Source organism: Agelaius tricolor, unplaced genomic scaffold (assembly GCF_023055355.1).
Source record: "Agelaius tricolor isolate 1412-34295 unplaced genomic scaffold, bAgeTri1.0.p SCAF_26, whole genome shotgun sequence".
Lineage (NCBI taxonomy): Eukaryota > Metazoa > Chordata > Aves > Passeriformes > Icteridae > Agelaius > Agelaius tricolor.
In genome coordinates this window covers 4,974,866-5,002,481 of record NW_027269286.1, presented here as the reverse complement: position 1 = coordinate 5,002,481, position 27,616 = coordinate 4,974,866, and the positions used below count along the sequence as shown (strand labels likewise).

Below are 27,616 nucleotides of genomic sequence, written 5' to 3'. Positions count from 1 at the left end.
GCTCCTCCTCCTCCTCCTCAGCCGCCTGACAAGGGGACGGGGGCGGCAGCCGCGGCGAGGCAGCAGCGGGGGGTGGCAGGTTAGGGGACAGCCCGCGAAGCTCCGCCGGTGCGGGCTGCTTCTCGTCCTCGTTCTCCTGCGTGCGGGGTGCTGAGGACCGACCATGGTGAAGGTGTCGTTCAACTCCGCGTTGGCGCAGAAGGAGGCGGCGAAGAAGGAGGAGGAGAACAGCCAGGTGCTGATCCTGCCGCCGGACGCCAAGGTGAGGGCGGCGGGGGGACCGACCCTCCGGGGCCCGGCAGCGCCGGGCGCTCCGCTCTGCTCCACTCCGCTCCGCGTGGAGCCCGGGGAGGGGAGCGCGGCGGGGACGCTGCCGAGCTTTGTACGCCCCTTGCCCGCGGCGATGGCCCCCGGGCGGGCCGGGGGAAGGCTGCACGGCGGTGCGCCCCGCCGCCCCATCGGCTCACGCTTCTAAAATGGCTGACAGGGCGAGCTTCTCGGCTCCTCTTCTCCTGACTCCGGGGATCTCTGTGCTGGTTCCGTTTTTCTGTTTGTTTGGTTGGGGGTTTTTGCTGGGGTTGTGTTTTGGAGGTTTTTTTTGTTAGCCGCTGCAGCGCGTGCACCGCGGCCACCCCGGCTTTCGGGGCCGCCTGCGCTCCCGCAGAGCCCCGGCTGTGTCGGGCCGGCGGTGGGAGCTGGTTTGTGGGGAGAGGGCGGGTCGTGCCCGCTGTTCCCCCCGCTGCCGTTCCCTCCGGCCGGCTGCTGGCGAGCTCCCGGACCCCGGATGCTGCAGGGCAAGGGAGCGCTCGGAGGGTGAAGTTGGGGGTTCGGCCGCGCTTGTGCCGCAGCAGCGTGTTCGCAGAGCCTGGTGGTTGTGTGGTGCGGAGAACTTCGCCTCGGAACTTAAATAAAGGAACAAAGAGCTGCCTCCCCCCGCCCCAAAACAGCACCCAAACTCCGGGCGCTGCTGTCGCCTCCCCTCTGCAAACAGCAACGAAGAAAAAACACCGGCGGCTTTTTAAGTTTTTTAAGTGCAAAACTGCTTAGAATATAAAGGTTTTTGGTTGCAATTTCTATGCTCCCGTAATCAAAACCAGTTTTTAATTCGGAGCAGTGTAATTTGCTCTAAGCTCTTTCAGAAGGGAACCAAAACTTGAAAAATGGCCAACTGCACATAAACAGTGTCTTGCTGTTTTCATTTGCTTTCACAGTCTCTTGTTCATCGGCCCTCTGAGTTACCAGATTGGCTCTTCAAAAGTGATAGTGTTTATTAATTTCCTAAATCTTTGTGGTGAATTTCTGCATAGGAGGACAGTATCTGTTCAGTTTGTGGTGTGAAGTCCTGCCCTGGTGCAGGTTTTGCCGTGATTTTGATGGGGCCAGGTTCTTCACCTGCAGAATCAGCTGGCATTTCACAGCCGAGGAGAACCAGAAAGGTGCTTCTGGTGACATCTCCCTGATACAGCAAGTGGTTAAATGTCATACTTCCGCTGAGCATACTGCACTTTCAGATAAAACTGTGACCAGAGTGTTTAAGTCTCTAGAACAGTGTGCCACAACAGATGAGACAGTATTGTTGCTCAGATTGCCTGCAATTATATGAAATCCATTAGGTGCTGGTATTCCTAGAGGAGTGCTATTCTCTAGGAAGTAGTGGCTTCCCTGAGCCCAGATTAAGCTGTAGAATTCCTTCCTAACCCCAGATTTGGTGGTTAGTGTGACACCAAGCACATAAGCAAGACACAAGCTACATGTTCCAGAAAATGGGTTTTTCTTATTACCTCGGAATCCAGACCTGCCCTGGATGATGTTTGTTTCCAGATAGCCTACCAAATTGGGCTTGTTTTTCTGCTACTAAACAAACAAAATACATCTGGCTAATTGTACACTGGGGAACAAATCCTCCCGACCCTGTCCAGATACTGATGGAAGCATGTCATTTGGCTATGATTTCCTTAATGTGGAGCTGCAAATTCTAGCAGCTGAGGATGACATACAAGATCTGCCTTAACTTTGGTTTCCTTGCCTAGAAATGAGACTTGTAAACACTTATTAACCAGGTCAAAAGGCGGTCTGATCTCACAGTAGCTACTTAAAAGTTCTTGCACTGCTGTCAGGGGATGAACACGCCTGAACGAAGCTTGAAACACTCCCAAAATAGCTTGCTGGGAGGGGATGCTCAGTACAGATGAAAATTCCAAAAACAAATGAGCGCTCTTGAGGGATGAGTCTTTGACATTCTCCTTGACACATTTCTATCTTTTGTCTGCAGAACTGCAGACCTGCACCTAACAGTGTGCAAAATTCTTGAGTAGGCTGTTTTTTTTGAGCTTTTGTGTTTTAAAGCATCAATAAAAGCTGGTACAGTAGCATTGTCTGTAGTTTTTGTAGAACAGGCCATGCAATCCATGCAGGATTAACAGTAGTGAAACAAGCACTGCCATGCAGCTCTGGAGGTGTTGTGATTCTTCAAGTCTGGGAGCTTATTCTCAGATCTTTGGGTGGGGGGAGCGGGTGGAAAGGAACTGAGGGCCCTTGTAAAACTTGATACGTTTGAGGTAAGTGCAAGATCCACTCTTTGAACTTTGCCTTCTTGAATACAAGTGCATTAGAAACAGATCTTCCCCCACCCATCCACAACTTCAGCTGCCTATGCAGCTCTTTGGAGGAAAGGGGAGAAAATAAACCACATCTGACAAATGCATTATTCACATCACGTCGCTGCTGGAAAACCCTTTGCTTCAAGTGAGGTTTGGAGGCAATGTGGGAATGTATATTGGAAGAGAGAATTCTGGTAGACTGAAAAAGGTCACATTTCCAAAACAGCATATATGGGACATTTTTTTTCCCTTCTCCTACATTGTTTCTGTAGGAAAATAATTAGATCTGGATCACAAGTGTAAACATGAAAAATATTGCAACATTTTATGAAGCTTTCTTTTATGAACAAAGTCCTGGAAGGCATTCTGGACTGAAGTAAAGAGAAAACCCTAAGAAGAGACTCAACAGAACTGCACTATCACAATTTTATTACCAAGAACTTAAAAATACTTGAGCCAGAGATACTAGTAAACTAGTTGAGATTAATGAATAAAGCCAAATGCTCTGAAATGTCAAGAAAATAAAAATTCATGGAATGAGCTTTTGGGCTAATTCTTTGACAGTCTCATTCTGCGGCTTTTCCCAGCACAGTGCCTTGAAGACTGCCTCTCTGCCATTGCAGGATTACTCTCAAATACATAATCTTCCAAGGACTTAGCAAAGAGCATTTGCAGCTAAAATATGCTGATGACAGAGCATAGAAATACTCTGATTTTGCCAGAAATTGCCCAATAACCTCTGATGCAGATACTAGTCGGAAATTAATCAGGGAAGGTAAGACAGAAAGAGGCAAGAAGAGTAGGGGATATATCATGGAAACAGCATCTTCAAAAAAAGGTTTTGCAGAAGGCAGTGGTCTTATGCTTTGGAGTATGTTACTTTAAAAGGAGTTGAAAAATCTAGAGTGCTAATCCTGTCTCTGCATAAATCACTGCTCGGTATTATGGCATGTAGTGAAAGTGTCTCCATAATTACTGTAGGCAGCCATTACAACTCTGTTTTTGTTGTTGGGGTGGTACTTCTATGCCATAATTCTTGGCCAAAATACAGCATACTCCTAGTGAAGGGTCTTAGGCCACATTTCATTTTCCATTTTGCTCATTGTCTTTACAATGGGGTGTTTTATGACCCAGTTTCCCAACAAACAAACAATGTGTGGTCTTTTAACATTTTTCCCTACAATAGATCTCTGGAGAGCCAAAGATGGTTCTGAGCATAGCTGAAGTCTTCAGACATTTTATAAAGGCCTTTCAGTAGATTAAGCCTTCCCAAAAATCTTTCTGCCCTCAGTGACTTGGGCTGTTGCTCCTTTCTGCCAGGTTCAGTGGCAACCTTTTAAAACTATTTTTCTATTTTTGGGGTACTCAACATGGTGCATATTTACCATATCCAGCTTTATGCACAGAAACTGTGGATTCACAGATATGTATTGTGGCTGACCATTGGATAACTGCATATGCAGAGAGTTCAATGTGAAAGTGTAAATGTTAAGAATTTTAAAAGCAGCAGCTTTCTGCATTTATTCCTTATAAGAATGTTATTACTCTGACCTTTAAAATTAACCTTCTTTTTTTCACTTTAGCTTAATCATTCACTTCACTTTAGCTAAAGCATACTAAAATAGACATTTTTTTAACACAGAGTGAAGGGATCCACCTAGGAAGAGCTGTTCAACTAGTGAACACTATTTTGCTGTGTAGAAAAAGCCTCAGATTTTGTGTAATTGGTGTTAAATATATATATATATATATATGCAAAAGTTACTGTATCCACTAAAAAATAGTCATTTGGTTATTTGCTGTCAGAAAAGCAGGTTTTCCCACTTTATGGAACGTCCCTGTAGCTGAGTGGTGTTTCCATATTCCCATTAAAGGCTTTCTCCAGCCAAATTTCTATAGGCCTTACAGCAGATGCCATTGGGGAAAGAGCAGTCTTTGTATTTTCCTCTATTTTCTGTGATGCAACTAGGTCATTAAACCAACCAGCTTCTGCTATCTGTCAGAGCATGTGGAGATTAAGACATGATTATTTAAAAGAGGCCCAGAAGTAAAAAATCCTAACAGAGCAAATTCTCTCCCTCTTCTCCCAGATGTTGCTAAAATTTTAATGAAAACCCACCAAACTATAGATGAAAACCCTTCAGTTTCAGGCACAAAGAGTACCCAGGGCTCATTCTGTTATTTTATTTGACTTAATGGGTACCCAAAAAGATAAATTAGGGTAAATTGAGTTTTATTGAACAAAATTTGTGTTATTAATTCTCCTAAGAAAAGAAGCCTTGTGGCTGATACCTTCCCCTGCATTTTTTTTTACATTATGAATTTGTGCTACTGGTTAAGTAGTGCAGCTTCCTGAACATAAGGTAACTGTGGCCTTGAGACTTTTGGCTCCTAAAGCTGTTCCTTAAAGGCTTGTCAGCATTTGAGACAATACTAAAAAACCAAGATCTCTAAAAATTTGTGCTGCTCTTTTGACAATCTCTTGCTATTTTTAAGTGAGTTTAGGGATTTGGAATTACAAAATCCAAAATGTGATCTGGAGGAGATGGTGTCAACCCCCAGCAATGGGCACGAACCTGTGGGACAGAGGAGCTCTGTCAGTTCTCTGTATCTCACTTCCTTTTCTGTCTCTCATAACCTCCCGACCTGAATAACAAGCACAGAGCTTTGGTTGAGAAATAGAACCATTTCCCAGGAGAATTATATTTAATGTTTCAAACAGGATGTATTCTGCCAGACCTTTGTGATAACTGCTTTGTCAGTTGTTTGCATCATTCACGTTTTTGGCTGACTGAGCAAGAGAGCTGATGGCTGTACCATACAGCTCGTGTGAACTCAGTGCAGGGATGACTAGAGAGACAATGGGAATACTTTCTGCAGTTCTAAATAGTTTCTCTTCAGTTTCCCAAACTTTCACTTGGCTGAAACCCCTTGCCCTAAAAATGTATTTGGAGAACTTTTTTTCTCCTTAATATCATCGTATGGAAGAGTCTGCAATTAGATGATGCTTTATTTAGTGCAGTATCTAGAAAAACTATCCTGCACTGTAATGTATCTTTACAGTAAATGTCAGAAGTACTTCTCTTATGTTCACTCCTGTCTTTCTGTGCTGCAGTACTCTTTTTGATAAGCCTCAAGAAACTAGTTTAGATATTAACATTGTGTAGCAGTATGAAGAATACCACGTAAACAGAGGCTGTTGAAATGAAAGTTCTGTTCAATGGAAAAGATCAAGTTAAATTAGTTAATTTCTGAAGATGTGGATCAAAACGAAAAGCTGAGCTTTCCTATAAAAATCATTTGAAAGAAAATTTTCTTGGAATCAGCAGTATTTTCAAGGGAAATGGTTTCAACTCATTCCATTATAATGAATATTTAATCCAACATGTGAACATCTATTTCAAGGAAAGTTTAATTTTAAAATGTAATGTGTATCTGTGTTTTTCTTCTGTTAAGTATTTTAATGAAATGTTTGCAGTTGCAAATGTAACCTAACAGTTGTGGTTTTATAGACTATTTTCTATTTTCAAATCTATTTTCTTTGTTATTTATGTAGGTTTTTCCCTGATTTTTTCTTTTTCTTATCAGCATTTTAGTAAATATTGATGCTAATAGTCTTTGGAGTGGGGGTATGTAAGAATGGTAAGCATACTTACCTCCATAATGTTTTCAGGTAACTGTTCTGCAGTTGTGGTTTTGGAATATTTGTCAGCTTTATATGTATTTTCTAGCCAGTAGCCAGTAGCTACAGGCATCAGATAGCTCTTCATAAAAAGAAAATAGCCCTCTCTGTGACCCTCAGGAAATACCTTCAAACATAAACACTGCCTTTTAAAGTCCTAGCAATTTTAAATATTCTTTATTCTGTACTTCTAAAAACATTATGACATTTTAAAAATGTAACTACAGCTGTGATAAGTGATTATGTATTTTGTTACTTATTGCACAGATTCCTTTTTCTTTTCCCTATTTTTTCCTCCCCTTTCTCCCCTTGTGCTGTGATTGACAAAGGTTAGCATTATCTGCTTTTAGTCTCCTGATCTGTATGAATAATACAACATTCATTTTCTTACTATTTATGTACTGCTTTTTATCCTCAGTGGAAATTACTTTGAATCTACAGATGAAAAGCATGCTAATTTATAAAATTCGGGTATCTGTCCTAATTTTACAGATGTGGTAAACCAAAGGAATGAGATAATTAATAAGATTGAGCTCTGCAATGAAGTCAGAAATGGTTTTGTGGCAGACATCATGTGATCTAGGTAGGGTTTGGACCACAAGGGACTTAGAGAAAAGGACTAGGTCCTTTCTGAGTGATCCATGTGTCATCTGCAAGCAAGGGTCCTCTGTGCAACAGCTGTACAAAATTCATCATGACAAAATGCCAGAGTCATATTTGCCCAACAATTAGATATAGATCCTGAAAAAAAATAAATTGGTATCTTGTTTGTCCTTTCCATGTAGTGTCAGTGTGTGTGTGTGTGCGTGTACACAAATATTTTTCTAAAATTTTCTAAAGTTGATATATTATTAAGTATGCAATACATATAATTTCGTATATATAAACACACATAAAAATAAAACCCACAGGCATTTTAAGAGTAGAGTTCCTTGAATGCAAGTCCTTGGTTAATTTGTGGTTGTCTTTATCCTAGTGTTCAGCAAACTCCTGCTTTGATGGCGGCTTTCTGCTCTTTTGTGGGTAGAATGAGATGGTGGAATGACTGTGGAAAAAGAGAAGGCTGGAGAGATCATAACTGGGAGGGGTCAGTGATCTCTGGGGTGGATCTCACATAGTTGCTGAATCACTAAGGCCTGTTTATTTATTTATTTATTTTAAAAGATAAAGCCTACACAGAAACAGAAAACCCTTGCACTTACATATTTGAAAATGCAGCAGCCTTTGCAAGGTTGTGAGGCCAGACACGACTCAGAGGCTGCTGCACAGTGCAGTGAGCAGTTTTGGGAAGCTCTTGGTGAGGTGTTTGAAAGCTGGCCAGGTCTGTGATCCTGCAGGGTGTGGTGCCTCCAGGTGCTGGGCACTGGAGTGTGTGCTCCACTTCAGACTTGGAATAGTCTAATTGCACTGAAGCCCTTCAGTTTGTTACAAGAGTTTTGTCTAGAAAGAGAGCATAATTAAACATACCCTTCCAAGGTCAGCTCTCCTGTGCTGATACTCATAACTGCTACAATTAAATGCTATTTTGTATTTGCATATAGAATGGTTTCCACTCAGAGAACTGTGCTTGCTGTTCAGGTACTATGCATTCTAATTCACTAATACATGTATTAGCAGAGTGTATGTGTTTGAGGACAGGGCTGCCATTCACAAGAGCCTCAACAGACTACAGTAATGGGCTGAACAAAATCTCATGAGTTTCAGAAATTGCAAATGCCAAGTCCTGTACCTGGAACAGACTCATCCCAGCCATCAAGATATACTGGGCACCACCTGGCTGGGAAGCTGCTCTGCTTGAAAAAGACCCAGGGCTTCTGATGGACATTCAGCTGGATGCTAGTCACTGGCATCACTGAAGGCTGGGAGCTCTCTGATCCAAAAAAAGACAGCAGCAAACTGGTGTGAGTCCAGCAGGGGCCACCACAATAGTCAGAGGCTGGAGGTTACGCCCTGTGAGCAGTGGCCAAGGGAGTGGGGCTTGTTCAACCCAGAGATGAAACTGCTGCAAGGAGGACTTAACAGCAGCCTCCCAGTGCCTGGGGAGGTGACTGAAAATACAGTGGTCATAAATTTAAAAAAGAGAGCTTCTGACTGATAAAAGCAAAATATTTTTCAGTCTTGAGGAGAGCTGAATGCTGCTGAGGAAATTACCCGGAGAAGCTTTGAAGTGTAAGTCTTAGCGGTTTTCAAACCTTGACTGGTCAAGAGCCCTGAGCAACCTAGACAGGCTTCAGAATCTACCCTCCTTTGAAGCAGGACTGCAGACCTCACAAGAGGGTTTTGTGATGCTGGATTCTGCTTTTGAGAGAAACTGAGACACAGCCTTTGTAACTTGCTTGAGATGACATACCATCTGTGGCTGAACTGGGAATAGAGTTATTAAATTCCGAGGCTCAGTGGTGCATATGTGCATGCTAATGAGATCTCTTGGGTGAAAGAACCAACGCCACTTGGGAAAATAGCCTTGAGAGAAATCTAGGTTAAATTCACATAGCGTTCCATCATTATGATATCTGAGAATCAGGCAGTCACAGAAAAAAATAAATTTCAGATATAAGAATTGAGCAGGGTAAGGGGGAAACAGGGACTGGAACAATCAAGGTCAAAGAGATAATTTAGTATTGATCCATTTAAAGTGGAATAGGAACCTTCTAAGTTCCTGTTTTCAAACACTGATCTCATTCAGGATAAAGATGAAAGAAAGACTTCATTAAAGTTATAGATTGATTGAGTGTAGTTTTTGTGAGTATGGTAGAATGTAAGTCAGTTGTAGGTCAAAAAGTGCAGATAGGTAAAGGGTTTATTTTGGCAATGTTTGAAAATGAAGCATTTTTCAAAATTGGACAGTTTAATGAAATGCCATGTTTGGTATTTGGTAACTATAAAGGGTGTGGTAATTTTGTTTTCTGAAAGCAAATCCATTCTGATGAATGCCCCATATGACTTCTTAGGCTTGAGGGGTTTTGTTTAAAAAATTATTCCCTCTTGCCAGATTCCTCTGCAAGCTTTCCACCTGCATGTTTTGGTCTATCACTTGCAAACTTGCACCAGAACGTTTCTCTTTCCTTTAAATATGTGAGAAAACTAAGTGTGAAATGCAGAACAAATTTCCATCATTCCAGTTTATGAAAATATGTAGAAAAATTCAGCAACATTAATATATTTTCTTAATAAACCTGATTTCCAGACTGAGTATCCAGACATTTAGAGGCAAGACATTTTCCAAATGTTGTAGGTTTTGTTGAAGTTTTTATAGCGGGGAGTGGGGAGAAGGCAGAAGAATCATAAAACTCCAAAGTAAAGTAAAGGATGTGTGGATCTTTATTACTTGTCTAGCACAGACCCAGCACCCCTGGAAGTCTGATTTTTTTTTTCTTTAAATTAAGCAAGTGGTTAGAGTTATTTGTTAATCCTCATCCTCTATCCTATTAGTGTTACTTAAAAACTGTAGATGTGTATCACAGAATGGCTGGCATTGGAGGTCATCTGGGCCAACTCCCATGCTCTAGCAGCTGGTTGCTTGGTATCACCTCCTGTCAGCTTCTTAGTATCTCCAAGGATGGAAGGCTTCACAGTCTCCCTGGGCAAACTGTGCCAGTGTTTGGGGTCAGGCAGTAAAAGAAGTGTTTCATCACCTTCAGTAGGAGTATAAGATGATATTAAGGTGCTGTGATGCTAATAGCTGTACAGAAGAAGACCCAGGAGGGCAGTCCTTGCCCTGACTGCAGTGAAAAGCACAGGCCAAGTGGCACAGGAGTGCTATGCTGGTTGATGTGGCAGGCCAAAGTCCTGTGGCCATAGCCCAGCTCCTCTTCACCAGACTGAGATGATGAATGGTTTATCTTGGTGCAACGGTGAAGGGAGGAAATGGAGATAAGGTGTGCCCAGTTACTCTGCGTGTGGCAGATACCAGAGAGCTCTGCTTTGGGTGGGGAAAGATGCAGGGAACATAGACATATCCCATAGGATAAGTGCACAGAGAAGGAAGCTGGGAGAGCTTGAAATTGGACAGAGAAGAGGAACAATCTGGGGAACACAGTTTGAAGAAAACATCAGATACAGTGTGTGGTTAGTTGGACACTTGCTGTAGACAGCCTGGGATGAGGATATAGCCAAAAGTGCAGGTGAATCACCTGAAAAGAAGTCTTTGCCTGGTCTAAAAATACAACTTTCAGGCCATTTAAGTACCCTGTCACTTTCTAGTCCATGTAAGACCAAAGCTGACAACTACTCATCTTAATGCTACTCCAAAATTTAACCAAAACAGCAATTTGAATAGTTACAGGCTTTTTCCTTCCTTATCCATCCTCTTTAATTGTTGACTGCCATCAGGGTTTGCAGTCTCTTATCTCAGAAATGAAGGCAGTGTTTAGGTAAATCAGGATTACTCATGTTGGTTGGGAGTTGCTGGATTACTCTTCAGGACATGCTGCTTTTGTTGTCCCTCTATCACATAGCTGTGAATGAACTGCTGATTCCTGTCCTTAACATTGACTTACAGTTGTAATTTTCCTTTACTTCTTGCAGAAAATTTGAACTCTTCATGTTCTAACATGTTTCTGAGTTTTATTTCTTGCTCCCCTACTCTTTCTTGCCTGTTTCCCAGTTTTTGTTCTCTCTTCACCTCTGTCTCTCCCAATACATGCAGCTGCAGCTACCTTCCTGCCCACCAGCTCATTCCCCTTTTAAGATGATCTTGAGCTGGCTGCTTATACTGATGTTTTTATTCTGTTATAGTTACCATGTTTGAACAATGAAATGAGTCATTTGACAGACACTGTACCTTTTAATAAAACTCCCCCATTATTTCGTCAAAGATAACATTCAACCAATTAAAACAACCTTGGACTTTGAACTTGTAAAGCTCCTAGAATTTAATTTCTTCTTACTTCTGGATTTCCTAGTGCTGTCTAAAAGATTTTGTTTTTTACAATACTATTTCAAAGACCATATACAGATAGGAGAAATAGAAGAAGAGGTTAATAGTACCAACAGCCTAATGGATAATTCTAATTGATTTATCTCCTTGGTTATCCAGGATATGTGACTACAGCGAACAGCAGCACAACTTAGGTCATGTTTTCATGTTGTTCTTTAGGCAGAGAGCCTTTGGTCAAATGGACAAGTCCCTGTCTGTCGTGACTGAAGAACTGGCACTGCTGGCACTGAGGGGTTGCAATGTTCAAATATCAACTGCATATAAACAGCCATAGCTTGTTTTCTGGATAAGCGAGAAATTTCTGAAGCATCTATTGTATATAGAGTGGTTTTATCCAACTAGCAAGTTGAAAGATGATTGTACTTGAAATTTAAATTTAATTTTGTTAGTAAGCATAGAATTGCTGTTTTAGAGGCAGATCAGTATGATCGCCTTCCAGATTCGCAGCATCTGCCAAGTGAGGAGTCTTGCAAAAGCCTGCCTTAATTTCCCATCTGCAACAAGTAATAAATAGAATACTAGGCTTGGAGCAGTCTTCAGGCAGGAATACCATCGAAGGAATGCAGAGCTCTTTCTAAATTAAGTTCATTTTAAATTGACTTTCTTTTGTGAGGATTTTCTACAGATGTCTTATTTACAAGTCAGAGCAGGCGAGCCTGACCAACAGAATTCAGTTTGTACAGCCATTGGTCAGTATTTTATTTAAAGACTTTTTAGCTTCTCTCATTAGAAAACACTTCTAGGGAGTGTCATTAACTTCCCTTCTTCCCACTCCACTAATTACAGCTGCAGTTGGTCAATATTTGCGTTCAGGAAACTCAGTCTGTCCCACTGTGTTCTGTCCATCCATGTGAGCTAAGTGGCACACAGAGGACCTTGGAGGAAAAACCGTTCTGAATAACTTCCAGCCAGTTTTACCCACATTAACTGTAAGCTTTTATATATGTGTTTGTGTATATGTAATAGATGTTATTCTCACATGCATAATTATGGACATTTTGTGTATTATGCTGCAGACATTTTTAGTAATGTTTGTAATACTCAGTAATGCTCTGCATCTGGTTTCTCTGTGGATCAAAGACTGTTCATTCCAAAAGACATTTCCCCCTCCCATAATTATTTTTATTGCTATCTTATCTATTTTTAAATTTGGGACATAATCTTTTGCGTAGCTGTCCAGCAGTCATAAAGTATTGTGGACTTCTCACAGCATGTTGTTCATCATATCTGGTTTAGATAGATGTGTCCTTAATTTCTGCAAAGGAACAAGGTCTGATAATCTTCTCACTCATTTTAATATGAGCTAGACATATGTCTTGTAAGTTTATAGACTGCTTTACTTTTATAATGTTAAAGCAATTATATTCCACTATGTACAAAAAGCCACAAGGGGAAAATCTAAGTAATTATCAAGTCTAATTATACCCATTTGTGGCTCAGCATTGGAGCTTCTTAGAATACATTTGTGATATTACCCCAAACATGCATTTGGCCATTCTAAAATACAGCATATATTAAAGAAAAAAAAGTAGCATTGAAATTGAACTGAAAAGAGCAAGAGAATATATGGCCACTAGCCATTAATAACTGCTAGTGTTTGCAGGTTTATGGGGTTATTAACTTTTTCTTTTTTTAATTTACTAGTATTTTTTTTAATAAACTAGCAGAACAGTTAATGCTAATTGTCATAAAGATGTTCTTGTGCACATCTCTCTGTAGTTGAGAGTGTTCTGATAAATAGTTTGTGGTATCACTCTCATCTGAGAAGTGTTTCATGGTTTTAGTAAGAAGGCAGAGAACAGTTTTACATTCACTGCTGTGGTCACCAATGAAGGGACCTGTTCTGAAAACTGCAGTCAACTTGTCACTTCTTTGTGAGAAGACTCTAGATTTGAATATTGCTAGTCTCAAATAATAGAGAATTTAATACTTCTTTTCTATCTGAAAGGAAATCGTTACTGCAGAGCTTAAAGCTATTCAGGTTGAGAAGTCCTGAACCATTTAATTTCAACACTGTAGGATTTAGTGTACAAGTGGCAGAGAGATGCTTCTGTTTCATGTCTTATCCATGGGAAATAGGCTAATCAAATGTTTTGCAATTAGAACAATTAGCTCATCAAGGGAAACAAGCCAGTTTTGGGCCTGCATCCAGTTCCTCTTAAGGCATTTTGCATCAGAGATGAATTTTGTGGCATCACCTTAAGGCTGAGGATTCGCAAGGGAGCTGAAAGTACATGGGGCAGGGATGAAGCAGAAGAGAGGAAAGAAAGGGACCAGGACAGTAATTATTTATTACTGCTCAGAGAAGTAGAGAGGCGTATTTTTAGAGGTCAGTCTTCACCTCAAGTACATGATGCTTTCTTTTGTGAGATACCCCTGGCAGTGGAAAGCTGGCCTAGAGAAAAATTAGTCATTGAGGCTGCAGTCTCATGTTGTGCTCTGGCTTCAGAAGTCAGCGCTGCTGCCGGGGAACAAAGTGCAGTTGTAACCATGTGGGGAGAAGCGCTAATTCAGCACTGTCCCTCTTAGTGGGGATCTGCTTTCACTTAATGGCTTTTTTTTCAGAACATGAGTCACCTGGAACATGAGCATCCATTGCACTTCCTTCTTTTGCAGTGCAGAGGGTCAGATTTTTATAGCAAGGGACAAATTATTCTTTTGGGTCAATACAGCCCAAACGAAGCTGTTATGGCAGCAGTGCAAAAGCTTAGAGAGCTTAGCCATGGGTCAGCTACCTATTTGGCTTCAGTAAATTATTTATAATATTTTAATTTAAGCTGGTTTTAAACTGCTTGATAATGTATGTATGTAATGTAGTTTTCAGGCTAGGAAGTGAATTCTTTGTTCTCTTTCAGTAGCATAAAATCTTTTCAGTGTTGTCAGTTTCAGGTTCTACCTGTGCTAAGGTGCTGTGCTTTCATTCATTCTCCTAAGCAGGAGTCTCAACTGGGCTTGAACTCTTGCTGTGAATTTAATGGGCTGTTTTTGGTAGGCTGGGGACAAATCAATGATAGGCAACTACAAATACAAAGTAGCTTAACATGCCACCACAAGGGATACCTTCAGAAATAATAATGATAGCCTTTAGCTGGTGGTAAAGGATAAAAGAGTTGTATTAAACCCATTGTTTACATCTCATATATCAAAGAAAAATTACTTAAGGTAGAATACTGATAAACTTGTCTTTCAGGTTCCTCCTAGCATGGTTAAAGAGTAAAAGTTACTTTCTTTTTTTCTGATTATTTTTGGGGGCTTGGGGAAAATTGATCTGACATTAACCCCCATTTCCAGGTAGATGTTCATACTCTGTGTGCCTTCCTCACCATTTCCCAGGTGCATGTTTTCTTTGTCTTTCTGGACTCTAGAAAATAATGAAAAAAATGGAAGAGGCAGTTGTTCCATTAATGGATAATTCTGGTTGAAGTTAAAAAGGTGTGGGGGATGAAAGCAGGTCTAGGAAAGACTAAAGATACTGTTTATATTCTTCACTAGGGAATATTTTGATACTGTATCACAAAGGCAGTTTGCTATCCCTTTTTCTGGCATTAACTTGGAATGGTGTAAGTGATGGCTGTTACAAAAAGTTTCAATCAGGTGTCCTGTATGCTTTGAAATATCTAGGGAAATAGTTACCTAATGATACAGGGCAACATAAAAATAAAAATCCTTGGTTTACCTGGTTTAGATTTATAATTGAGATGATTTATAGAAGAATCCACAGTGACTCTCAACGTGACCTGAGAGTTAATTGGATTAGCATGGGTATTATATCCTATCCTCAGTCTTTGCAAAGAGCCAGGTTAAAAATCAGGCATCAGTAATCCTGTAATTTTTTACACTGAATTCCTTAAATAATTGGTATTCTAAAAGTGTTAAAAAGTTGTTTCTTGTCTTTACATTGTGTATTTTCAGTCCACAGCAAATGTTATTTTGCTGATTTCACTTTGCCTTGTGATGTATCCCAGAAATGTTGGTTTGAAGGGGCCTCTGGAAGTCATCTGCTGCAGCCTCCCTTTAGAAACAGGATGGTTGCCAAAGCAAGATTAGCCATGGCTTTCTCTAGTTGAGTCTTGAAAACCTCCAAAGATGGAGATTTCACAATCTGATTTACTGTGGTATTTATTTAGCAAGGTAAAGTAAAATAAAATGTGTGAAATATCTTCGGTTTGACTCTAAATATTACTGAATCAGATTTTGGCAGCTGTTGCCTGGGAAAGAAGCTGCATTGCCACTTCTGTATGAAAAGTAATTGCAGTGCACTGTAAAGGTGGGTTTCACATCACTTAATTTTAGCTGCATATGAATTAGGTACCTACTTTGTTAACCAAGGAATTTCCCTCTGTAATCAATGAAAAGAAGTAAGTCCCTCCAAAATGCTACTTACCCTTCTCTGGAACAGCTGAGTCATTTCCAGGAAGTGCCACTTTCTCCCACCATTTATAGGGAGGGTCCCTTTTCCATTTGGTGTCAGATTTGCTTCAGCCACATAAGCGGAATTCCTTCCTAACTGGGCCAAGGCAGCTGGGTACTGTACCTGAACCTTTGTTCAAGTGGGGTATCATCTTAATTAGCAAATGCAGCAAAAAGACCCAGCACATCAGGCACAACACTGACTAACAACTATGCCTGTCAAAGCCTTCTCAAGCAGTTCTGTCCTGCTCTTCCTCAGTTTTCTGGTTTGGTGGTTTTTTGTTCATTCATTCATAGTGATTTTTGCCCCATCGTTCTTCTACATTATTGTTTTGTGGTTGCAAAGGGGTACTGAATTTCTTTGTGTTTATTTGAATTCAGATGTTTTCCCAGGATTATCCTGGCTTGGAACAGGGTAGCTCAAAGTTGGATTTTTTTATTTTATTAATATATTATAATTATTGTTATTGTTATCGTTATTGTTATTACTATTTTCTTTTTTACTTCCTATATGAGTTACACAAACACTTAGGGGAGGAGAGAGCATTGTAATGTGGCTGATAGAGGAAAGATTTTGCAAGCAGCAGTTTATTGCTTAGGATGCCTGTGGGGACTGCCTGGTTATGCAAACTAGTGCCCTAAAGGGGAAACATCCTGTCATTCCTTCAGTATTGCACGAACAGCAGATAGAGCAGAAAGCTTCCTTAACAACAACTTACAAAGCATCTTTATATTTTTTTCATTCCCACCGTGGCTATTCTGCCAGCCAAGTTGTGGTAAGGGCTGTTTTGTTCTGATGGAACAACATAGGAAAGGATCTATTTTGCTGCTCCTTACTACCTTTGATCTTTTGTTCGTTCTTTGGGTTCACTTACATTGCATATACTAAGGTAAAACAGAATCTGACCTTTCTTAGTTGACTTCCTTGCTCTGCTGTTGTTGCATGGAGGTTGCCTGAGAATGAATATTTTTCTGTCTGCAACCTGGGAAGTGGCTCACTGTTTATTATTTGCTATCTCAGGAGATTTTGTTACATTTTTCTCTTAAGTCTCCTGATTTAGTCAGTGATGATGGCATTAAAAGTACAAGTTTTACTAAAGCTCAACTTAAATAGACTTGTTTTAAATTTTACCAAATAAGCTAAGTTTCTAAACACTTGTGCTAATGTGCATACAGGCTTTTCTGGTGGATGCAGTGATTGTATTTGCTGAGCCTGAAGTATGTACTCTCTTACCCGCCTGGGAACAATGTGTTGAAGATCCCTCTCTGATGCCTTGCAGGACCCTGAGGATGCTGTGCCTGTTGGACAGAGAAGGGCCTGGTGCTGGTGCATGTGCTTTGGATTGGCCTTTATGCTGGCTGGTGTGTTCCTGGGTGGTGCCTATCTGTACAAATATTTTGCATTCCAGGTAAGTCACATACTCTTTATGAGAGGGCTGTTTTTCACTGTGGGAAGAGGAGCAACAGACTGTTCTTTCTGTGTTAACATTTAGAAGAGGAGGAACAGACTAAACCAAAGGAAGTAAACTATTTTTTCTTTCCAAAATTTCATGTTTTGTAAAGGCTAGAGTTTTACCTTCTCTGAAGTTACCTATAAGCAGAGGAGGGCAGAAGTGAAGCTGGCAAATAGAAGAGAGCAACAGTTTTGAAAGCCTCACTTTGCAGAGAAAAGATTGTATCTAAATAGGACTTCGGTTTAGGAGCCCCAGTGGTGTCCCAGATTTTTATCTACTCTCTTTTCTCTTTTGCAGTGCCAAATACTGGAGGTGGATTAACCCCTTGAAAGCCTCCTTGTTTGATCCCAGGTTTCCTAACACATGAGGCACTGCTAATGTACAGGAAAGGAGCTGCTTGTGAGAGCACCATGGCGACTCCCTCCTTCCCTAGCCTCCACGTGGATAAGAAATATGGGCCCTGCAGGGGACTTGGGAAAAGCACAGTCACTGTGGTTTAAACATGCCCTGTCAAGTCTAATCCACACTGACAAGATTAGACCTCTAACAAAATGTATTTTCAGTCTTTTAACAAATAGCACTACTGCAAGAGGAGCTCTGTGAAGGCAGCAGTGCCAGGGAAATGGAGCATTTACCTGAAACATGGGAGATCTGAGTTAAATACTGTCTCCCTTGGGGGGAGTTGTCCTGGGCAGTGCTGGATGTGCTAGGCTTTTGCCCAAGTGGTGAGAGCACACACTCCCTGCTTCAGAAACTGCTGGGGTTGCAAGATCACAGAGCCAGAAAGGGAGAGGGTAAGCAAAACATGAATCTCTCTAGCCCACTGGTTAGAGCACCTAATTATAAGGTAAAAAAATCATGTTCTTATCCCTGATAGCAGGACTGTTGCTTTTCCCCCATTTTAGTAACTGCTAATGTGGAAAGCCAAGTCATTAAACTTGAGAAATTCTAGCTGAACTTGCAGTTTGTAGTCTATTTGGCTATCACATTAACCAAATTTACAGGGGATAAGTAAGTGTTGCAAACGATGATGCTTAAGCAGCACAGCTTATTCGGGTGGGTGGATTAATGAGCTGAGGAGCTGAAGGCCGGCTGCATTTCTAATGCACATTTCACCCGTGCTTAGCACTGGGTGCTCCACCTTTCACCTGCCAGTGAGATGAAACTGAAAGTGCCATTTAATTAAACCTGTGCTGCTTGTTTAGGAGTCAGATCTGCGTTAAAGGAAACATTCAGGAATTGAGCTGACATTGCACTGAAGACACATTTTCAATGTAAAATTTTAAATTGATTGCATGTGCATATGCAGAGTTCTATATTTCTAAAACTATTTGGTGTGTAAATTTGGTACATGACTTCCTCTGACTCAGAACTGTATTTTACACTTAACTTAGGTAGCCTGCCACCTGTTGTGTGGCAGAAGGACACAAATTAGTTATTCCAATTTCTCTTTTTACCTTTTTGTCTCTTAAAACTGCTCAAAAATTATTTTAGAAATTGACTTTCCAGACTCTTGAAGTCTTGTAAAACTAAGCAACTTCACAGAATAATTGAGTTTGGAAGGGAAGTCTTGATGTCATCTAGTCCAACACACTGCTGCAAGCAAGACCAAATTCAGAGTTAGACTTGCTTTTTGAAGGTGATTTGGATGACCAGTTTTAATGGTTTTATTCGTAATTTTGACTTTTAATAATTTAACAGTTAGATTTAACTGTTTAGATTTGAATTAAAATGTAATAATTTTACAGTGAGATAATAATAATAATAATAATAGTAATAATAATAATAATACACATGCATATAGATGTAGGAACTTCATGGTCTTTCTAAAAATACATGGAAGACTGGATTTTAAGAATCTTCTTTATGGGATCCTTGAATTTAAACGAAGAACTCCGTCTGGGTTGAGTGTAATTGAGGTTTTAGCCATGGTCCTGTTGTTGTCCTGTCCAACTGGCTGCTGCTTTGGTGTATGAATCAAATTAAAGGCAAAAAATTTCATTTAGTCTGACAAATTTTTCTTCAGAGAATATTACTTTTAAACTTCTGCGTTACTGATATTTTTGTTGCTGGGTTGTTTACTGTTTTTAGCAGGGTGGCGTGTATTTCTGTGGAATAAAGTACATTGAAGATGGCTTAAGTTTACCTGAGCCAGGGGCAGAGGCTCAGACTGCTCGCTACCACACAATTGAGCAAAATATTCAGATCCTGGAGGAGGAAGATGTTGAGTTTATCAGTGTGCCAGTCCCTGATTTTGCTGATAGCGATCCTGCTGATATCGTCCACGACTTCCATCGGGTAAGAAATATGTCTGAAGAAGTTGATTGAAAGCATTTAAAACTTGAAAAATGTTCCCCCTCAGTCATCCTGATAAATATACTCATTTATTATGGTGGGGGGAAGCAGAGCGGTGAAGGAGGCAGCAGAAATGTTTTGATCAGCAGCAGGCTGCAAGCATTTATTAACTGGGCATAAAGTACAGCACGATAGAGTCATCATCAGGTAGTGTGTAAACCACCTTTTACAAACACAGTTCTGTTTTTAGAAAGGGAAAAATCTTGGATCTGTTTGCTCTCCTTCGTATGAGAAACGGAAAAGAATATTGTTCTTGCTCTGCTGAGTCCACTGAGCCAGAATTTGACCAACTGCTGTGGTGCCAAGGGAAATTTGGAAAGGGCTGAGGTAGCTTTGACATTACTTGGAGGGGCTGATTGGATCTGATTTCACTGGGTGTGTTCTCCTAGAGGTGCTCTCCTAGCATGGCTCAAACCCCCAAAGCAGCAGCAGAAGGAGAAGGACCATGGAAAACAGCTCATTTTCCAGATGCCACAGGAAGCCAAAGTTTAATTTCTTTGTGCACCACAGGCTACTATGATTCCTAGAGACACTGAACTAAGGTTTCAAAGCTATCTTCCTTTTTTGGAGAAGTAACCTTGATTGATAGGAATCATGGTAATAAATTTCTGTTAAGGCAGTTGACAGGCCTACAGCTCTCAGTGTTAAGAGCAGCTGCAGAACAATTAGGAGCCTTCCTCTTCTGTATCAGCATGGTTGGAGCTGTCTGATGGTAATGAAATGTTGTACAGCTGGTTTTCAGGAAGCTAAATCTCTGTGAACATTTGAAGACTTCGCTGAACAGCTTTTTTTAAGCTAAGCTGAAAAAGAATAGGGAAGTGTCCTATTTTTTTATGCAAACTTCAGAGTTTAAAGTGCTATCTATCAAATATTCATAGCCAGATTTGGAAGAAAACATTGCTTGCTCAAGCTATGTAATTCAAGTAGTATTTCAGAATATATTTAGGGACCTTCTGTTAAGAGTTAGAATAAAGACTCTAAAGAGGGAAAACTAGAAAATGAAAAAAGAAAGCAGCACCTAAGAAGCAAGGAAGAACAATATAATATTAAAAATTTACTTTTGGATGTAAGAAGTTCAAGGCTTTGCTCTAAAGATCAGTGCAAGGGTCATTTGCCATAGATACAGCACTTGCTCCATGTAATGAGATTAGCTGCACTGATGATTGCTGTCCTGGCATTATTTTGACTGCTGGGCTCCTGGTGCTCAGTATTTTATATACATACACAGCCTCCGAGCTTTCAGCAGCTAGAGATAACATCTTCTTTAGCAAGAACAGGTGCAGTAAAACACAGCTCATTGAACAGAGCTGCAGGATTCATCAGGGTAATTCCCTGAGCTTTTTATCAAATAATGGCAAATACTGCAGTTCAGGTACTGTATAAAGATAATAATTCAACTATGAATAATCATTAACCTTGCAAGTCAGTCATATTTTTGAACCTAAAACCACTTTTGTTGCATTATCTGTAGAAATTTTTTTTCTTCCTGTGTTTTGTTCTTACGGCAGCATTTCCTCTTTAGACTATAACAAAATATAAATGCATGAAGATTAGAGCCAGGTTTTTGTCCTGTTGTTTCACAATGAAGGCACTAAGCATAAATGAACACTGTTCTTGTTTCCATAACAGCTCAGGTACACTTTTGTAGTTTCCTTGCATGGTGCATTTGAGCTCCTCATCACCTGCTGCCTTGCCCAAATCCCTGTTGAAAATATAAACTCTCATCAAGGCTGCAATTTGGTTGTACTTTTACTTGCCCTTAGATTGGAGTTTGTTGGACAGACTTTACAGTGAACAAAAGAATAATTTGAAGAACAGCACAAGGCAATAGCAGTTCAGCAATATCTGTTTGTCACTTTTCTGATCTTCTTGTTTTTTTGATTAAAATAAATGTTTTCTCAATAGAGACTCACTGCCTATCTTGACCTTAGCCTGGATAAGTGCTATGTGATTCCTCTGAACACTTCAGTTGTTATGCCACCAAAAAATTTCCTGGAGCTGCTCATCAATATCAAGGTATGATTAAATCATAAGTAATTTGTTCTTAAGACAGGAACAAGTAGAAGTTTTTTTGGTTTTTCTCCCTTCTGCAGAACTCTGACATTCACGAAAGGCACATGATCACTAGAGGTCTTTGCAAAGAGAATAAATTCTGTAACCTACTTAGACAATGATCTACAATTATGAAGGAATCATTAATTCAGAGGAAGGCAAAAAAATCTGATTTTCTTTAGTGCTATAAATTTGGCTGGCAAAACCATGTAAATGTGGTGTAGCTGGACTCTCTGATAGTAGTCTGTGTTTTTTAATTTGTAATCCATTGTGACTGAGGTTTCTATAAAGCATGTGTGCACTGGACTAAGACTGGTTAGCTGAAAGGTATGGAGTAGATAAGACTGGGAAGTGCTTTTTACAGGGGCATTGTTTAAAGCCTGGGGTTGGCCCCCACTTCGATCCAGGGCTTGAGGGTGATGCACAGGAGACGTGTTGGATCTGCTGTGCACTGCACATAATGTATGCTTTCAATTGCTGGTTTAGGTAGTATTTACCTTGGGTTCTGGCCTTCTGGTTTCTTCACAGAACAGCAAAATAGTCCAGTGGGGGAGAGGTGATGAAATGTGGCTAAGATTTGGGGAGAATGTTTTAATATTTTACTGGGCTTTTGTAACTTTAGAACAGTTACATCATATTTGGGTTTGCATCTTTCAAAAAAGGCCTTGGAATTAGGACTCCAGGAAACATTTTAGCCATTTCTGAGTGGTTTGTATGTATAAATAAATTTCATGTGAAAATTTACCACAAGTAAGTCCTTTGCTGCTTTTTTGCTTCCTATTTTGAGACTGGCTATTTAACCACATTTTCATTTCCTGTACATAAGGATGATGTGGTGTCTGTAAAACTCAGTGACCCCATTTTTTTTAACTTTGTCTGTGCTGTTTTCTTTCCATTTTTAGATCACACAAATTCCACTATTAAAATCTGTTAATTTCCTAGTTTGTCATTAGTACAGAATCAAATATGCGTGGTTTACAAGTAAGAGGATAACCAGGCATCACACATTTAACTGAAAATCCGTGCAAAAGCAAACAGTTTTGATCATTGTCCCCAACAGCGGATGCCCTAATTTTATGAGACATGTGCTTAATTCTCATTGTATTAACAAATGCTGTGGGCATTTGATGTCACAGAAAATCAGGCTAAATGTTTGTAACTGGAATTTGGAAAACTATGCTGCAGATACATAAAGTGAGTAAATACTGACTTGCAGTCACACTGGTTACACCAGCAAAAAAATGTATGAAACGAATGTGTTAGTTTCTTTAAAATGAGCTCTGAATACATGCAGAGGGCATTTTATGTACATGGTGGAGTTCTGGGCTGTTCTGGTGTTTAAGAAACACCATAATTTTAGCCTAAAGTTCCACATTTCTATATATTGATACAGTTTGCTTCAGTGTACAGACATGAAAGGCCTCCTTTGTTTCTTGGGGAAACAAAACTGAAACCCAGATATATTTGCTCATCCACCTCGTTCCTGCTGCTGAGCCAACTGGCTAATTTTAACTGGACACAGTGCACAGGATGTCTCAAAAATGATGATGTTGTGGCTATGCTGAATCCCAGTGCTGGGTAATTGCTCCTGCAGCAACTGGGCCGAGGAGATTCCTGTGCTGAGTTTCCTCTCCTCCTGTCCCACCCAGGGAGAACTGAGAAGGCTGGGTCTGGGGTGGGCTGGGAGGTCCTGTGGTTTGGAGGCCATGAGCCCAGGAGTGCCCTTGCAGGCTGCCCCCAAAACCCTCAGCACTGCTGCTCACCCTGCCAGGGCCCTGCACTGCTGCTGTGCTCTGGCACTCCCTCAGGACTCCTTCCTGAGATTCGAGAGACCAGGAGTTAAGATGCAGTGATTTGCAGAGATTTAGTTACAAAATAATGAGCAGGATAATTTGGGAGAGTGATGTTTGCTAAGCTGTTACTTAGAAAAAAAGAAGTTGCTGTTGTTTTCTTCACAATATATAGTGAAGAAAATATTCATAGTTTATTCATTCATGCAAAATTTAAAGTGAATTTTATGCAGTCCTTTCTTTCTTTACTGGGAATAATAGCATTTAATCAGCTTCTCAACATGTCACTGGAGCTGAAAAGATGATCTTGTTTCACAGCGGAAATTTCAAGTTGTTTATTGTCACTAAAAAATACAGAGATCTTTCACAACAGAATCTGAATTTGTTTTCACAATAGCTGATCATTTTATTTTTAAAAGCAAGGAACACCCTCTTTACACTGCTATAAATTAGAACCACTCTTAACAAGATTTCTTAGTATTTTTAAAAATGGATGATTATTTAATAGCAGTGTTAGAAAACTGGCTGTCAGCTAAGTCTGTGCATCTTCAGCCATGTACAGTGAGGTGTGCACAGAGCCAGATTGCTCCATCATTTCCTCTGTGGCAGAATAATACTGGAGGGTCTAGAGAGGGATTGGAAAGCTTTTGTATGTCATTGTGGCTCTCCCCTTTTTCAGTGTATTTCCTTGAAACACCTGATGTCCCGCTTTGGCTTTGCCATAATAACTTATATAACTTACAAGTCACCATAAAGACTTACAGGGATAGAGGGTCTCGTCTTGGCTTTGGTTTGAGAGCAGTGACCCATAGTGTGAATAAGTTCAAGGCTTCCCAACCCCATGGACTGCAGCTGGACTGTTCTGCAGCTGGCCTGCTTCATCAGCAGGAGTATCTCCATGTGGATCATGGTTCTGCCAGCTCCTGCTTGGGAGTTGTTCCCATTGAGGTCTAGTGGGCTGTTACTAATTAAGTGAAAACTTTGGATGATAATTTCAGGACTGGCCTGTGACAGTGGGTACACCTAGAAAAAAAACCTGCTGAAGGCTGATGTTACTGTAGCAGGACGGCAGTGGATGTTAGCATCAATGGAAGTTCTGTGACCTTTTTGCATGTAATTGTTACATGTTTCTGTACTGTAGTGAAGTTTGCACAATTAGAATGAAAGTCACTGGATAATACATATTTTTAAATAATACAAAGATATATTGAAAAAAAAAACACTGCAAAGCATTTCTTGTGTACTCAGACCACGAAGAGATGGTTTTTGACAGAGCTGTTATGTTTTTGTTCAACAGGCTGGAACATACTTGCCTCAGTCCTATTTGATTCATGAGCAGATGATTGTTACTGATCGCATTGAAAACGTGGATCAGCTGGGATTCTTCATTTACCGCCTCTGCCGCGGCAAGGAAACCTACAAGCTACAGCGCAAGGAAGCCATGAAAGGTAAACGCTCCTCCTGTGGTCTGCTGCATTAACAGAGGCTGCAGTGATGCCTGAGAGTGTTCAGAGAAGACTCTAATGAAAGCAAGGTTGCTTATTGCACTAACCAGCTCTGTGGGCCTCAGTGTGTCTGATATTTTCTTGTGTAGGTGTGCAAATAGGTCGTGTCATGGTGCAAAAGTGCTCGAGGCCCCAGTGACCTAGGAGTGCCAAAATGCCTGTGTCTGTGTGTGTGAGTGGGTGTGTGCATGGATGTGTTTTCTGGAGCTCAGGCTTTCATTGATGCTGTTCTTCAGTCTTGAGCCCTAAACCACACACCCCACCTCAAAACAAAGAAAAATCTTTCATACAGGAGAAGTTTTAGCTTTGTAGTCCACATACAGAATTGCAGCTTTTTTTTGTCATTAAAGCCATCTCTACATTGTTACATGTCTTCCTACTTGTGTCAGTGAAATGTCAATAAGAGCTTGTCTTCACAGGAAAATTATAGTCCTTGGTACTTTTTTATGGAAAAATGGCTGAAAAACATTATTTGAAAAAGTCTTGAAGAGCTGTTAAATACTGCCTTAAAATTTGCATTCAGATGTTACTTGGATTTGCTTTTTGGTGGTTTGTTTTTTTTGCTTTTTGGTTGTTTGATTTCTTGTTGTGTAATCTGCACATGGTGTGCAAGTGCACACCAAAGTAGTTTAATTGCTTCTGTCATATTGTGAGACCTGACTGCTTGGGAAAACAAAGAGAAGAAATACAATTTATAAAAGCAATTTAGATTGATGTTTGAAAATGAAAAGGTTTTAATGGCAAAATCCAATTAAAAATTCAGTATGTTTATCCTGTAGTAATAAACGTCCCCACAAGCATTTTTACAGATGCACAGAGAGGGAGATTGGGAACTGATCTGAGTTAAAAACTAGCCAGTGGGGGGGTTTTGGCAGGTTGGTTTTCACTAAACCAGTACTGGGATTTGGTTCACCACACTTTCAGGATCATTCCCTGCTAATTGATTTTCTACATCTGAATGTGTGCCTGTGTGTGTTTTGTTGGAGGGGAGGGTTGGAGAGGGGTAGTTCTGATTTCTCGTGGCATCTTATCATAGCAAACATAAAACTTCTGCCTCTCATGTACCTCAGCCCTTCTTCTCTTGACACTCTGTTGTTCTTTGCCAATACAACAGGAATTCAGAAGCGTGAAGCCATCAACTGCCGAAAGATTCGACACTTTGAGAACAAGTTTGCTATGGAAACACTCATCTGTGAACAGTAATGAGGAATAGTACTGTTACAGGAGATTTAAAAAGTACAGTATGACCCCACCCTTTGTATTGTGTGCAGTGATTATTTTTTAAAATCTTCTTTTATGTAAGTAGTGGACAGGGCTTTCTTGCTGAACACACCTTCCATACTTCTCATCTCATGATACATGTAAAATCACTACGTTTTAGTTTTCTCCTTATTTTCAGGTGTGGTGTTCTTCTTATATTTGAATAGGAATTGTATAAAGACTTAGTTGCTAGTGCATTTCATGTGACTCTCGAATACTAGGAAGAAGAAGAAATCTTTGAAATATTCACCAGTTTTTAAATAAGTAAAATTGAAAAAAATTATTAATGTACAAATGGACTGCAAGAGCTACTTCTAACTGTAATATTACCTGCTATATAGTTTGTTACAGCATATAGACAAACCTGTATTTGACTCTCCTAACTAAGTGCAATTTGTTTTGTTCTTAAAATATTGTCATATTTACCTTTTTGAGATTGATTTCTGACTTGATGTTTTAAAATGGCAAGTGTTTGCTGTAACAATCTTCTAGAAAATTAAGAAGTAACTTATGTTACTAACTTGTATATAATCCATGTATGTGCAATGGACAATAAACCTTATAAACCTGTTTGTCTAAAAGTCTTGTGTTTTCTTCTGGATTCCAGTTTACTACTGGATTATTTTTAAGAAGAGGGGACTACAGTTTAAATTAATGCATTTTACTTGAAGTGGTGTTTCTAAAGATAGAATAGATGGCTGAGAAGTTAAATACGAACAGAAAAACCTGCTTTTCTGTCCCTTTTCAATAAAGGCAATACTATGCTGCTTGCTGAAACTCTAAATGGCCATTTCCACAATACATATGATCAGAGTGGAGACCCAAAGGTGATCTAACATGTTGTTAATGTCTGAAATCCCTGTCCTGCATATTTATCAAACGATGGGCATCATCCATCATATGCCATGAGTCAGGCTGACTCAGCTGAGGGCCGGGAGGGTTCACTATCTGCAGGACTTTGCCATTCCCTTTGCTCCCCATCGTGGTGCTCCTGCCAGCCTGTGCCACTGAGCTTTGCCAGGTAATCTGGGGCTCACTCAAATATCACCAATACCATTCTGTATCATGCCATTTACACTTAAAACTGCTGTTCTTAAAGCAAGATTGATTTTATTCTTTTGTAATACAATTTGGATCTTTGTAATGCCAGCTTTTCTAGGGGAGGGTGCAGAATTGGGTGTATAAGATGAGTAAGATGTACTTGCTCTTTTGAAGCTGTGTGCAAGAAAAAATACAGGACAGAAAAAAAAAGGAGTAACATAGAAAAAATAAGGCTGGAAAATCTCTCCCTAGATCACCTTGAGAGCTTCCATTGTCTTCTGGCCAAATTTTGAGCATTGATTCATCAGAAAAGTAGAAATGTTTATAGAATAATTTCATGTTTGAAAAAACCCCAAAACACTGTTTAATCTGTTTTTAAATAATATACACCATATGTGTCCAAATAATTTGTCTTAGGTTAATTCAGTCAAGAGACTTTGTACTAATCTTATTTTTCATCTTTTAAAGGCTCTTTTCTTAATACAGTGGGAGGATGCTTTAGTGTTTTTGGAGCTATTATACAACTGT

General features: G+C 40.1%; 1 protein-coding gene across 2 annotated transcripts; it reads left to right on the top strand.

Moving 5' to 3' along the window:
* Nucleotides 1-26,628, top strand: ITM2B (integral membrane protein 2B). Of its 2 annotated transcripts, none has more exons than XM_071448302.1 (6): nt 1-262; nt 16,912-17,040; nt 19,180-19,383; nt 21,346-21,456; nt 24,580-24,730; nt 25,902-26,628. In XM_071448302.1, the coding sequence occupies exons 1-6, from the start codon at nt 164-166 to the stop codon at nt 25,988-25,990; spliced, it is 783 nt and encodes a 260-aa protein (XP_071304403.1). In that variant the 5' UTR covers nt 1-163; the 3' UTR covers nt 25,991-26,628. The 2 variants fall into 2 exon arrangements, with proteins under 2 accessions (XP_071304403.1, XP_071304402.1); XM_071448301.1 differs by having other exon boundaries at nt 4-262; nt 19,177-19,383.
* The last annotated feature ends 988 nt before the right edge of the window (nt 26,629-27,616 follow it).